At 41.6% G+C, this 14,125-nt stretch overlaps 1 protein-coding gene across 5 annotated transcripts in view; it reads right to left on the reverse strand.

The window, feature by feature from the left end:
* PCNX1 (pecanex 1) overlaps window positions 1–14,125 on the reverse strand; it is an 86,948-nt gene that overhangs the window by 15,749 nt on the left and 57,074 nt on the right. For all 5 annotated transcript variants that reach the window (XM_073638895.1, XM_073638894.1, XM_073638893.1 and 2 more), the window contains 16 exons: window positions 13,521–13,630; window positions 13,197–13,302; window positions 12,409–12,501; window positions 12,173–12,323; window positions 11,950–12,091; window positions 11,174–11,351; window positions 9,703–9,811; window positions 9,422–9,551; window positions 7,124–7,182; window positions 6,425–6,640; window positions 5,205–5,458; window positions 4,858–5,088; window positions 4,517–4,617; window positions 3,506–3,656; window positions 2,084–2,314; window positions 395–669 (listed from right to left, as the gene is read on the reverse strand). In XM_073638895.1, the coding sequence (XP_073494996.1) occupies window positions 395–669; window positions 2,084–2,314; window positions 3,506–3,656; window positions 4,517–4,617; window positions 4,858–5,088; window positions 5,205–5,458; window positions 6,425–6,640; window positions 7,124–7,182; window positions 9,422–9,551; window positions 9,703–9,811; window positions 11,174–11,351; window positions 11,950–12,091; window positions 12,173–12,323; window positions 12,409–12,501; window positions 13,197–13,302; window positions 13,521–13,630 (2,537 nt within the window). The remainder of the gene's footprint in view (window positions 1–394; window positions 670–2,083; window positions 2,315–3,505; window positions 3,657–4,516; window positions 4,618–4,857; window positions 5,089–5,204; window positions 5,459–6,424; window positions 6,641–7,123; window positions 7,183–9,421; window positions 9,552–9,702; window positions 9,812–11,173; window positions 11,352–11,949; window positions 12,092–12,172; window positions 12,324–12,408; window positions 12,502–13,196; window positions 13,303–13,520; window positions 13,631–14,125) is intronic.

The raw sequence follows: 14,125 nt of genomic DNA on the forward strand, positions 1-14,125 counted from the left end.
GTAGGTGTAATAATTATAATATTAGCAAATACCTCCAATTAGAAATGTAGTATAATTCTTCTGATTCGCTATATCACTTACCATGTGCAGGACATTGCAGTAGCTTAGATATCCATGTTACGGCCACTCAAATAGTAACCATTATTTACTAGTGGTTGTAACCTAAGCTACTATAATGTCCTGCACATGGTAAGCGATATAGCGAATCAGAAGAACTATACTAAATTTCTAAATTGGAAGGATTTTCTATTATTACACCTACTAAATGTTGGGATAGGATCTTTGAGAAGGGAATATCCCTTTAACTTCTGAGGAATGCAAGTATTTACCAACATGTCAGGAGAGTGTATAGGCTGTCTATAATAATCTAAGCCATAGAAACGTTTCCTTTTACCTGTGCCAGGTAGACACAATAAAATTCCTGATATTTGCCACACTTATAGGTCCTCCGACAATTTCCTTGAGCTGATCATGGCTGTCAGAGTAGGAAGTTGTTAATGGGGACACGTAGATGGGATATCCAATAGGCTGGTCGCAAGAAGAGTTGATCATGTTCCTGAGAGCCTGTTTAGCATTTTGGATGCTTCCTCTCTCTGGGTTGCGATTCCGGAGAAAAACTAGCTCCTGCTGTTGGCCGGCCCATAGTCCACGAACGCATTCTTTGTTTACCTGGTAGAATGGGAAAATTGGATTTTGTTAAGGACTTAGGAGTCTTTTTAGGCTGTGTGCCCACTATGCGTTTTTTAAGTGTTTCCGCAGCGGCAATTCTGCTGTAGAAACGCTTAAAAAACGCTTGGTAGAAGGTCTGCCATGTTTCTCAATGATAATCCGCATGTGCTGTGCACATGCTGCGGAAATTTCCGCTGCGGATTATCATTGCGGAAAAAAACGCAGCACTACCAATTATTTTGCGGACGCGCTGCGTTTTCGCCGCCATTGACTTGTATTGGAAAGCATGGAATCCGCATCACTGGATCTGTACATGCAGATTCCATGCGTTTCAATGTGCAGATGGTACCCGGGTTTGGAGAAGAGGAGATTCTCTTCCGGACCCGGATGCCATAGAGCCTGTAAAAAAAATAAAAATAAAATAAAAAATAAATATTAGACTTACCTTCTGATGGCCCCCGGTGTCTTTGTCTTGGCTTGCCGGCAGCTCGCGGTGGACTCAAGGACCTGCCATGACGTCATTTAGTCATGTGACGGGTCACGCGACCGCTGACGTCGGCAGGTCCTTTCAGTGTACCGCGAGCTGCCAGCAAGCCGAGACGCATCAAATAAAGACTCTGGGGGCCCTCAGAAGGTAAGTATATATTTATTTTTTAACATTCTTTCGGTCACACTATATAAATCCATGCCGGTTGCATGGATTTATATAGTGTGACCAATTTGTCAAACACTTTCCAAGTGATGCTAAAATAGCTTGGAAAGCGCTTGACAACCCGCATGCGAAATCAAATGTGCAAAACGCTTCAAATCCGCATGTCCCTGGCAGGAAAAACGCATGTACAATCCGCATGTACAATCCGCATGTACAATCCGCGTTTTTTCTGCCAGGGAGATGCAGAAACGCTCAGGAAAAAATCCGGAGCATTTCTGCATCGTGGGCACATAGCCTAAAAGAAAAAAATAAATATATATATAATATATATATAAAAATTTCTAGCACAGGAGTATGCACAATAATAAAATGTGTATGCACATAAAATAAGCAAATAAATCATTTACTTCTTGCATAGCTGATTCTGCTATTAAAGAACAGCACAGTCCAACCACAGCGCTGCTCATAGACGTACACCTGGAAACAGTCCTGGCTTGGTGTTGTATGCTCTGGCATCCAGTAGGGACCCATTACCATATCTACTATGGCTCCGGAGCTCCTACTGGACAGAGGATGCTCCATCTCCTCGTGTATAGATATGTGTCATCCGCAGTAGGGAATGCGACCGCCCTGCACGGCCATGTAGATACAGAGTCTGCTATGCAAGTTAGTCGGAAAAACAATTAACCTTAATATCAAAGTTATTCATAGCGTATCCTGTCTGACAGAGCAGAATCAAAAAGGGTTAGAAAAAAGTGTCACCTTGATGACGCGGAAGCTGAGATAGCGTTTATTTAACATGATAATCTTGTACTCGTTGGTTCCGTCGTCCATGACGTGGCGCAGGGCGAGTAGTGAAGGAGAGTTGGAGAGAACAGCGCTTCTCCATGCTGGATCTCCCTCATGGGCAATTACTAAATTTTGCTCATGAGACATGATGGCTTCATACAACACTGCAGGGTCGTCATACTCGTCTGGAGAGGTAAAATGATCCTAAAGTGGAGAATTACAAAGCAGATAATGTACATCATCAATTAACAGCTTGAGAAAAGCAAGATACGTCTCTCCCTTATAATCTGCACACCATCATTACTAACTGTAGTCATACAAGTAGATTATCACCGTTAACTAGGTAGAAGGAACTACCTGATGTAGCCCAAAAACGTCATCTTCTGACAGCTATTCCTCATGACCTCCTCACCAAAAACAAGCAAGCTTCGCCGAGCATGCATCTGAAATGCGGAGAGGGAAGAAAGCCGCTCCTGCAGACATCTCTGGTGGCGGATTATGTCCCCTGCAGGCACGGCGAAACCAAGCAGCCCAAAACAACCTCTCCACGCACAGTTAGGGGCTCGTGTGGACGAGTGTATTTTTGTACATGTTCTTTCTGTGTTAACCACACAGGACAATATTGATAAACAAAAGCTGTTTGGATAAGTATTTAAGAGTGTGTGAAAAAACCTAAACATCAGAAGATGCTCTAGTTACTTCCGTTTTTGAGATGGGACTCGCCCATTTAAGTCTATGGGTGCACAAAAAAAAATACACACGCACACACACACACACACACACATATACATATATATATATATATATGGGAATTTAGATTGTGAGCCCCATTGGGGAAAGTGCCCGTAATGTCTGTAGAGCGCTGTGGAATTAATGGAGCTATACAAGTGAGTAAAATAAATAAATAAATATATATATATATCCAAAAAATGCGGAGGCAGCACACAAATATAAAGTGTAAAAAGATCTTGTTTAATAGCCTATGTGGCAACATTTCAGTCCAATATTGTATAATATATATATATATATATATACATACATACATACACACACATACACACAGATACACTTACATAGATAAATATATGTGTATCACACACAAACATACATATGTACATGTAAACTATCTAGTCTAGAGCAATTTTTTTTATCTGTTCATTAATAAAACCAGATGCCAAACGGATGTCATATAGATGTAATAAACGGACAATACGGAAGAAAATTGTTCATTTGGTTGTTTCGTTATTTCAAGAAAAATGGATGATTTTTCTTATACTCGTCTGAGCCTGGCCTTAGAGAAAGTCGGCATAGTCCTATAGATCATAATAGATGGTTGGTGGATTTGGCTGAAAATCAACGAATGTGTATGGACAAAAAAAATCCTTCTATACAAACCTGGTGAAGTTTTAATGACATGCGGATTCCAGGGACTACTACTTTTCTGAGTAATTCCATATCTGCAAAAATCCACTCATCACGAATAGAGGAGATGCGGAAATCTCCCTTAAACAAGGCATGTAGACCGTAGAGAAAAGACTCCAGGTTACTAAAAGTGAAAAAAAATATATATATAATCAAACTCATGCAGTACATTTGCAGCAAAAACAGGCCACCTGTGTAGGCATACAGCAAAAATGATTAAAATGTATATTTCTATTACCAGTACAGTATTGGAAAAAGAACCTGCAAAAAGACTGACAAAACTGCAGACAAAGGAAATTTTGCAACATGAAGCAGTTTTAAGATATGAGGCTGCACAGAGCAACAGGTAACATCAGGTGTAATATAGGATGTTGCGTGCAGCACTCTGTGCAGCACCATTAGAGGGGCTTTCTACTTTTAGAAAAGTGGACCCCAAACGTTTCCTATACTGTAAAATAACAGTCAGATGGTAGTCTCCCTCAGTGGCTTTCTGCCGGTTCTCTGTTCTCAAGTGTTTTGGTTGAAGCAGTGATTGCACGTCGACATCTCACATTACTGCTGCAGACAATCACTGAGCTCAGCACCTCGTCCTTTCCACCTACATTTTCCGAGCTGCTGAGCTCAGTGATTGGCTGCAGTGGTGGTGATGTTAACTGTCGACATGACATCACCGTTGCAGCTAAAATACAGACCGGAGTGCTGGCGGAGAGTCAGGGGAGGCGAGTACTATCCAATTTTGGAAACATTTGGGGGTCTACTTTTCTAAAATAAAAATAAATAAATAAATCTCTTTCATTTTCCAGTGTGCTTCAGTGTTTGCAATCTTGCGTAGCGCTCTGGGGTTATGGACTATACAATAATTTCTAACAGACTGTAACAACACAAATGCATTTTTTATTAAGAATTTACCTGCAGCGCTGTTAAAAAAAAAAAAAATAAATAAAAAATGTCAGAATACGATTCGTGGAAAAATAAGGTCACTACCTGGACATATGATGAGAAGCTGTTCCAAGAGCTCGTCTCCCCAAAATACAAAGCCCATAACAAAGGGTCACCAGGGGGGAATCTTTTTCGGCTTCAATAGGCTGGGAAAAAAAAATATGAATGCAAAAAAATAAAAAATAAAATGCAATTACCCACAATAGTAGATCAGAAATAGAAACACACAAGTGGATGATCAGGCATGAGAGATATGGGTTTGCGTTTTCCCCAAGATTTGCAATTATGGTAAAAGGCTTTAAAGGCAAAACTAATATTAAATTAATAAGAGATATCCGAGCTGGTGATAACTGCACAGATAGATGATTTTTTTCCCCATTTTTCACCTTCTCTCTGCGGGAGGAACAGTACTTGATCCAGTTCAGATAGCTTGCACAGAAGCTCTCTCTTGAAATGCCGGCCAAGCGAAGGTCATAGTCTTCATCAATGTTTGGATTAAATGTCGGGTCCACATCCACATAGCAGTGATCTGCACATGGTCGGAGTCCTTCCTGCATAGTTTCATTGGCCAACCACTCCTCCAGTTTGGCAGAAGCAGTCACATAGTAGATAATGCCCTTGAAAAAAAATATAGACAGCAGTTAGCACGTCAAAGTGGGCATTTGTAAAGCCAATATCCACTTTTGAGTAGTAAACCCATATCTTTAATTTCTACTCTGCTCTCTTTTCTTACCTTAACATAGTAGGTAGTCAGAATCCGACGGAGGTCAAAAACCTGAAGCATGGAGGCCGCGCTGTTATCTGTAATGCTGTAACCCTCCAAAACATATTTGGTCACCAAGACTTCCCATGCAAGCCACCGCTGTCCAAAGGCCGCATTGAAAGAGAGCATGTGGGGAACGTGTCCAGGTTCACAGCAGCAAAATCCCTCATCTTCTTCTACCCCTTCTGTGATGGCTTCCACCTCCCGTTGCTGGCAATACGTCCCTAAAAATATAGAAAATGAAGGGGAAAAAAAAAAGTTTATTTTGCACAAGTTGTAGAACAGCCCCATTGTTGACAATCAATGTCAACCCTAACGCGCCATCATAATGCAAACCATCATAGACATAACACTGATGACTTGTTATTCGTTATATGTGATGTATATGGGTTCAATGCCAAGACCTCCACCCATTGTCAAAATGAAGGGCTCACAGCACTAGTTGGAGCTCTGAGGTCTTTTCATTACACCAGACAAAGTTTGGTGTAAGTTGCAGTACCACGTTTAGTCACACTGATGAAAGAGGTGCTATATCAGGTACAATCCCTTCTTTATGCTAAATGGTGGTAGTCCATTAATCACCCAATCACACATCAGTGCCGTTTTTTAAAAGGCATTAATTCACGAATTCAACCCTCTTTTAAAAAGTCGTAAGACAATCCCTTTAAAGGGGGTGTCCAGTGAAGATGGTCATCACCTAGGTGAATAGAATAGAGTGGTAGTGCGCAGGCCTGACCATCGCTCCATTCATTACCTATGGGACGTCAGCTTTCTCCAGAAGCCCCCTAGAGAATGAATGGAGGGATGCTCGGGCATGTGCACTTCCGTGCCAATCTAAATGGGGATTAAAAAGTCTGATCGGTGCGGGTCCAAGCGATTGGAACCCCACATATTTTTACGTCATCACCTATCCATAGGAAAGGATAGGTGATAGGATAACTTACCTTCACTGGACAACCCATTTAAGGCTATGCCAACAACATTTTATTCCAAAATACCCCTTTAACACAATTGATCGGTGTAACAGAGTTCACAATAACTCATCTGCTGGATGCTTTGGCGGTTGCAATTAGCTAGTAAAACTAGGAGGTGAATGGAGGGAAACAAATCTGTACAGCTTTCTATGACATGATATGTGATCTAGGTGAAAAGAGGTTTAAAAAAAAAAAAAGCTAAAAAAATCTACGCACCTCTGAATTCTAAACCTCGAAGCTGAAAGGTGACAAGTCCATTCCCAATCTCTATGAGGTGAACGAGAGCATTGAGATAATCGGAGGCGAGGATAAAACAGTCTCCGGTGTTGTAATTGCCCCAGCGGCCGAGCAGAAGGTCCCCGCAGAGGCTGTGCTGCAAGGAGCGGGTCAGGTGCTCGTAAAAGATTGAATTCAGGTTGTTGTCGTCTGACCCTATAAAAGCAAGAAAAGAGGACATTTACATATAACAGAAGATGTAGATCGCCCCAAGTTATTTGACTGAATACACAAAAATCTCCTTTCAAGGCAGGAATAAAGGAAATCCGCACTAAATCTGCCACGCAGCATTACAAGACTTTCTTCTGCCTCCTTATAAACCGAACTTCACAAATTGCGTATTTTGTGTATCTGCAGTAAAACTCCACGTCACCATTTCCACTGCAAAAAGGTGAAATTTGCACAAAAAACCCTACATACTGCAGATGCAAAAACCTGCACCACAGTTCAATTTCCATGTAGAAAAAGTCCACAGTATGTAGAGAAGACTTACTGAGATCTTATCTACTTAGCTGGTAACGTTTTACACTGAAGATTTTCTACATGAAAAATCCACCCCAAATACTGCACCGTGTGAACTTCGCCTTACTGGGATTATAGTCAATTATTTGGTACGCAGTCAAGAAAGTCTTTGCTCACCTGGATTACGGTCGAGCTGTGAGGCCAGCCTTGTATTCGAGTGATCGACGCGCTTTGTGCTGCAAAAACAAAATAATACACTATTTACAAGCCATAAAACATTTAGCAATCTCTAAAGAACAGTGGATTATGGTCCTGTTAACCCTTAACCGACATAATATACGGATGCCCGCTGCTGTTATCCTATGCTGTCACATTGTTGTCAAGTGGCATTTACAGAGCGCGGCTCAGGGGTCGCATTGTACCAAAAGCCCATCCCGGTCCCAAAATGCAATAGTTTGTCATCAGTGTCGGGTGTCTGCTGAAGATCCATGTACTTCTATGGTGTTCACAGGAGACTGTGGTATTGCTGTATACAGCACAAGGGATCAGAGGACAGCAAAATATAGAAAAGTGTATAGTATATATACAGTACAGACCAAAAGTTTGGACACACCTTCTCATTTAAAGCTTTTTCTGTATTTTCATGACTATGAAAATTGTACATTCACACTGAAGGCATCAAAACTATGAATTAACACATGTGGAATTATATACTTAACAAAAAAGTGTGAAACAACTGAAAATATGTCTTATATTCTAGCTTCTTCAAAGTAGCCACCTTTTGCTTTGATGACTGCTTTGCACACTCTTGGCATTCTCTTGATGAGCTTCAAGAGGTAGTCACCCGAAATGGTTTTCACTTCACAGGTGTGCCCTGTCAGGTTTAGTAAGTGGGATTTCTTGCCTTATAAATGGGGTTGGGACCATCAGTTGTGTTGTGCAGAAGTCTGGTGGATACACAGCTGATAGTCCTACTGAATAGACTGTTAGAATTTGTATTATGGCAAGAAAAAAGCAGCTAAGTAAAGAAAAAAAAGTGGCCATCGTTACTTTAAGAAATGAAGGTCAGTCAGTGCGAAAAATTGGGAAAACTTTGAAAGTGTCCCCAAGTGCAGTTGCAAAAACCATCAAGCACTACAAAGAAACTGGCTCTCATGAGGACCACCCCAGGAAAGGAAGACCAAGAGTCACCTCTGCTTCTGAGGATAAGCCTCAGAAATCGTAGGTTAACAGCAGCTCATATTAGAGACCAGGTCAATGCCACACAGAGTTCTAGTAGCAGACACATCTCTACAACAACTGTTAAGAGGAGACTTTGTGCAGCAGGCCTTCATGGTAAAATAGCTGCTAGGAAACCACTGCTAAGGACAGGCAACAAGCAGAAGAGACTTGTTTGGGCTAAAGAACACAAGGAATGGACATTAGACCAGTGGAAATCTGTGCTTTTGGTCTGATGAGTCCAAATTTGAGATCTTTGGTTCCAACCACCGTGTCTTTGTGCGATGCAGAAAAGGTGAACGGATGGACTCTACATGCCTGGTTCCCACCGTGAAGCATGGAGGAGGAGGTGTGATGGTGTGGGGGTGCTTTGCTGGTGACACTGTTGGGGATTTATTCAAAATTGAAGGCATACTGAACCAGCATGGCTACCACAGCATCTTGCAGTGGCATGCCATTACATCCGGTTTGCATTTAGTTGGACCATCATTTATTTTTCAACAGGACAATGACCCCAAACACACCTCCAGGTTGTGTAAGGGCTATTAGACCAAGAGGGAGAGTGATGGGGTGCTGTGCCAGATGACCTGGCCTCCACAGTCACTAGACCTGAACCCAATCGAGATGGTTTGGGGTGAGCTGGACCGCAGAGTGAAGGCAAAAGGGCCAACAAGTGCTAAGCATCTCTGGGAACTCCTTCAAGATTGTTGGAAGGCCATTTCCGGTGACTACCTCTTGAAGCTCATCAAGAGAATGCCAAGAGTGTGCAAAGCAGTCATCAAAGCAAAAGGTGGCTACTTTGAAGAACCTAGAATATAAGACATTTTCAGTTGTTTCACACTTTTTTGTTAAGTATATAATTCCACATGTGTTAATTCATAGTTTTGATGCCTTCAGTGTGAATGTACAATTTTCATAGTCATGAAAATGCAGAAAAATCTTTAAACGAGAAGGTGTGTCCAAACTTTTGGTCTGTACTGTATGTATATATTGTAAAAAAAAAATACATATACATCTATCTTTGAATATTATGTATGTGCATAAGTAGTATTATCTATGATGTAGGAACTGATTGACTGGTTAGTTTGCATATTACGGCTATGATATGAGGCAGAAAGCTTTCCACTGACAAGATCACACTAGGTTTAAAGAAAAAAAAACCTGGAAATATAAAAGAGGAAATTAAACATTGGACGTAAAGTGAAATGATGTCACAAACTTGCAGTAGAGCAAATATGTGATTTTCCAATTACTTACTTGTAGTCTCTTTCCCAGAACTTTACGGGCCGCACATATGAAGTGATGAATATTGCACTCCCAAGGAAAGGGTTCAAAGGGGTTGAGAATAAAGCAGACACGACTGCCTGGACGAAGAGCATAGCAGAATCTGAGAAAGTGGGGCTAAGGAAGAAAACCCTTAAATCAATACTGATCCCCACAGAAGACAGACACATGTGGCATTACGCTGCACCGCAGAATATGTGGGCAATAGGAAATAAAAGAAGTTTGGCATTAACTGATGAATTCATAAAGGATACGAGGTACGGCGAACGGCTGGGCGAAGGCATGGAACGCTGACCCCCACGTAATCTGCCACGGAGCGATGTATGTGTAGACAAAGCGCAACTTGTAAAACAGCTCCCAAAGCTGAAACACAAGTAAGAGTTAGAATATTCCATCATCATTACCATCCGTGCTGCTTTTTCCAATACTGCATATTAGTACATGACAAACAGAAGAGCTGTCAGCAGACCTGGGATCAAATTGCTAGACAAGACGCAGCAATGCGAACATTATTAACCCTTTTATAAGTCTCAAGAAAATCTAGCCGCAGAGGTAAGTATCCTGGGTGCAATATTCAGTCAAGACTTTTAAACAAAACATCTTTTTGAATGTATGAAAGCTAGGGACTGCCGATCTAAACCTTAAAGAGGTTGGACCACATTGTAAGTTACCATTTGATAGTGGATCGCTTACTGATCAATTGGGATCCAACCAAAGGATCCGAAGAACGGGGAACTGCAAGCACCGAGTGAAGAGAGTAGATGTAGAGCATGTGCACCTCATCTCTAGTCATTCATTAAGACCAGCGTTTTGTATGTCAGTATTGATGAGCAGTGTACAAAAATCAAATGCACTAAGTTCATAAACAGGCGGATGCCACTTAATGAATTCGGCACATGTTATCAGTGGTGTGCTACTCGCGAATAATGTTACTCAAGTCAGTGACTAGAGTAACAATTCTGGAGTAATGTATTCCACCACTTTCGCTGAATTCAACGGGCGAGCGTAGCTACAACCCATAACCTTCCCCAGCTCTGCCCATTTAGCCGGAGACTGATGCAAAAATTCACAAAATTTTGGCGCAAAAACTTTGTAACTTTCAAAGTGTATAACATTAGTTTTTTCTCAAAAAACTGAGGACACACTCCAATTTTCTAGGAGACTGCTGGAAATGACAATGTGCTTTACTTGGGCATCCTAATCAGTCACTTTTACAATAAATGTAGTCGACCTCCTTCCAATTAGCGGGAGGAGTGCACTGTCAGGAAAGGTGGTAATAGTTAGGGTTCCTGATTCTCTGTGTAGGGGGGATAATTTATTATCTTGGTAGATCTTTTGCAGAATAATCCAGTAAAACATTAAAGGGCTATTCCAATCTTAGCAAGTTAGCACTTCCCTGCTGGGGTCCTACCATTGTGAATGTAAGGACCACCACGATCCGAGAATAAGGCTCTATATTGCCTCTTCTGCATAAAGCACGAGCACAACCACTTCATTCATTGTCTATGAGGCAGCCGTGACGTGGTGCTTTGCACACACAAGTCCCGTTCTCAAGACCTGGGTGGGGTCCAAGTGTTAGGACACAAATAGGTCAGCAAGTTATCACCTACCCATAGTTATCACCTCCTAAGATGGGGATAAAATGGTATGATCATCCTTAGCTAATGTAACTATGGTTTGCTGGAGTGACCAATAAATCATATATTGTAAAGGTGGCGTACGCACCTTGCTGAAGAGGATGGACATGAAGAACAGGTCTAGTAGGAGTTTCTCGGAGCAATCCTTATAATCGAATGTGAAGAAGAGTACAGTGAAGATGAAGGTGGCGTACTGACAGGTAGGGCTACTGTAAGACGACCGTAGCAGCTTCATTCCAGCAATGGTGATCAACAATGCACCAACCCTGCGGGAAGAAAAGCAGATATCACAAAAGCTAGAGAAAATAATAGAAGTATTAGGAAGTAATACAAGAGGTAAAATAATATCAAGATTCACTGCTTGTCAAATCTTGTCTAAAAGAAAAAGAAACTTTAGCTGGTAAAAGTGCATGGCCCATGAGAGTTATAGGGGCAGCTTGGTTAATGCTTTGAGCGGCTCGCTCCTTTCTCATCGTTCATGTTTATATGAAAACATTTTTTATACTATAGTTAAAGCTATAAACTAGCCATCTCCAAGATCCTATAATAACATTAGCAAATACATCCAATTAGAAATGTAGTATAGTTCTTCTGATTCACTATGTCGCTTACCCCATGTGCAGGGCATTGCAGTAGCTTAGATATCCATGGTTACGACCACTAACAAGTAACTGTCTCTATATGAGTGGTAGTAACCATGGATACCTAAGCTACTGCAATGCCCTACACGTGAAGTAAGAGGCACAGCTAATCAGAAGAACTACACTACATTTTTAATTGGAGGTATTTGCGATTATTATTATTACCACACCTATTACAGATCTTGGAGATGGAAATACCCCTTTAATGATGAGGGATACTCACTCTGCACCGAGTTTCTTAGGGCTACCGATATCCTTGGCACCATTGCTAAGTTCATTGAGAACTATAAGTGGGTAAATAACATTCTTTTCCACAAAGAGCAGCCAGACGTGAGCCTTTTCAAACCACATCATATGAGCAGCATCTTGGGAAGAAAAAGATAGATAAATGTCACAAAAACCTGCACGGCGACAGCGCACTATATTATTACCCCCGAGTCACTTACTTCGAACTTCAAACTGATAATATTCCTTAGTTTTTAGCAGCGGGTGTGAGAAGCAGTGCCAGGGGAGCTGTTTGCGGACTTGTGGTAAAACGTAGTGAGTGAGGAAACCGACTGAGCCGACTACTGCATAGAGAACGTAACTCAGAACGGGCTGCGAAACAGCGAGAAGAAGCATCAGTACCAATCCAATCTATAGTGTTCATCACATTGACACAAAAGCGGGAAAAACCAAGTACCTGTAATGCTGTAAACACAGTGCTGACGTGAATGGCGAAATAGAGAACCGCGATGACCACACAGACCACTAAGTCAGACTGAAGCCGTTCATTCTATCAAATAGTAAAACAAGACATTAGTGTAAAAAAAAACAACTTTAGAATTATCAAATTTGCATAAAAAAAAATGAAAGGAGGGAGTATGCAGGCTATCAATCATAGCCACAGGTGTGTGATTAAAGGGAATCTGTCACCTGTCTTTTTAGCTATGAAATCCAAAAGCAGCATGATGTAGACTTAGACCCTGATTCCAGCTATGTGTCACTTGCTGGTCTGCTTGCTGTTATTTTGATACAAATCAGTTTTCTCTGCTGCAGAACTAGCAGAGCTCAGAATGCTGGGCTGTGTATAACCCCGCCCACACCACTGATTGGCAGCTTTCTTCCTATACACCGGAAGCTGCCAATCAGCGGTAAGGGGCGTGGTTATATTACATGGCAGCAGGCTTATATAGTGTACACAGCAAGGAGCCAATCATAGGTGGAGGCGGGATTATACTACATGGCAGCGGGTTTATATTGTGTACACAGAAAGGAGCCAATCAGTGGTGGAGGCGGGATTATACTACATGGCAACAGGTTTATATAGTGTACACAGAAAGGAGCCAATCAGTGGTGGGGGTGGGGTTACACAAAGCAGGAGGCACAAGACACCTAGCCCTGTACTGATAATCTCCTGCTGATAAAACACTGATTTTATTGAAACAGCAACACAGCCTAAAACTTTGCAAGGACATAAAATCTACTTACAACAGAATTTCTCAGCTTCTCAGGAAGAGGGTCTTTCACCTCAGACAGAGGGTCCTCTGGATTTTTATCCTCATTGTTTGGAAAGAGTTTTGATTGCACCAAAGAGCTAAAAACAAACCAAGGGGAAATACAACACTGAAATAAGACAACGAATGCAAAGTAGAGACTTAAACACGTAGCAAATAATCATTTTCTTGAAGACACACCTATGGGTCAATTAAATGGGAGCCAATTATTAAAAGCGGTGTTTAGTATAGGCATTGAGTAGGCAATACAGCTTCTTCTAATCAGTATCCCTTGCAAACCTTATGTTTATTAACTTACATGAGGACAGAAGGATCGCTGCTCTGTCTGCTGAGATGGTAAGAAATGGCCACTAGCACGCCACAAAAGATGGAGAACAACACAGGAACATGCGGGGCGTCCCAGGGGTCCTGAAGAGGAAGAAAACAGTCGCATTTCAAGTGCTCTCTGTGCTAGCGACATCAAATCCTAAATAAGTGTAATGTGGCTACCAGTACTAGACACTAATACATTACACCGACAACCCGAAAAATATGGGCAAGTACAAGCAAGTTTTATAGGCAGAGTAAAAAGATATCCAACACAAGGTGATAAATAAAGACAAAAAAGCAAATGCACAAAGTTACTGTAAGTAAAATGTTACATTAAAAGGCAAGGTACAGAAATCTGAAGTACATCAGCTGCCTTATATTAAAGGGGCTATCCACTACTCCGAGAAACCCTTCTGAATCCCTATGTCTTACCTCCAGTAAAATAATAGCAGCTATACTCCCCTCCAGTGTCGGCATGGTTCCTGTGGAGTCAGCAGTGGCTCTCCCGCGGATTGCATGATATTGGCGTGTCACGCAATCCCTGAGGCCAATTCACTTTGCCCTCCACCTGACGTAATTGACATCCGGCAAAGG

This window comes from Phyllobates terribilis, unplaced genomic scaffold (genome assembly GCF_046119375.1).
Source record: "Phyllobates terribilis strain yellow unplaced genomic scaffold, ASM4611937v1 Scaffold_7__3_contigs__length_470593459, whole genome shotgun sequence".
Lineage (NCBI taxonomy): Eukaryota > Metazoa > Chordata > Amphibia > Anura > Dendrobatidae > Phyllobates > Phyllobates terribilis.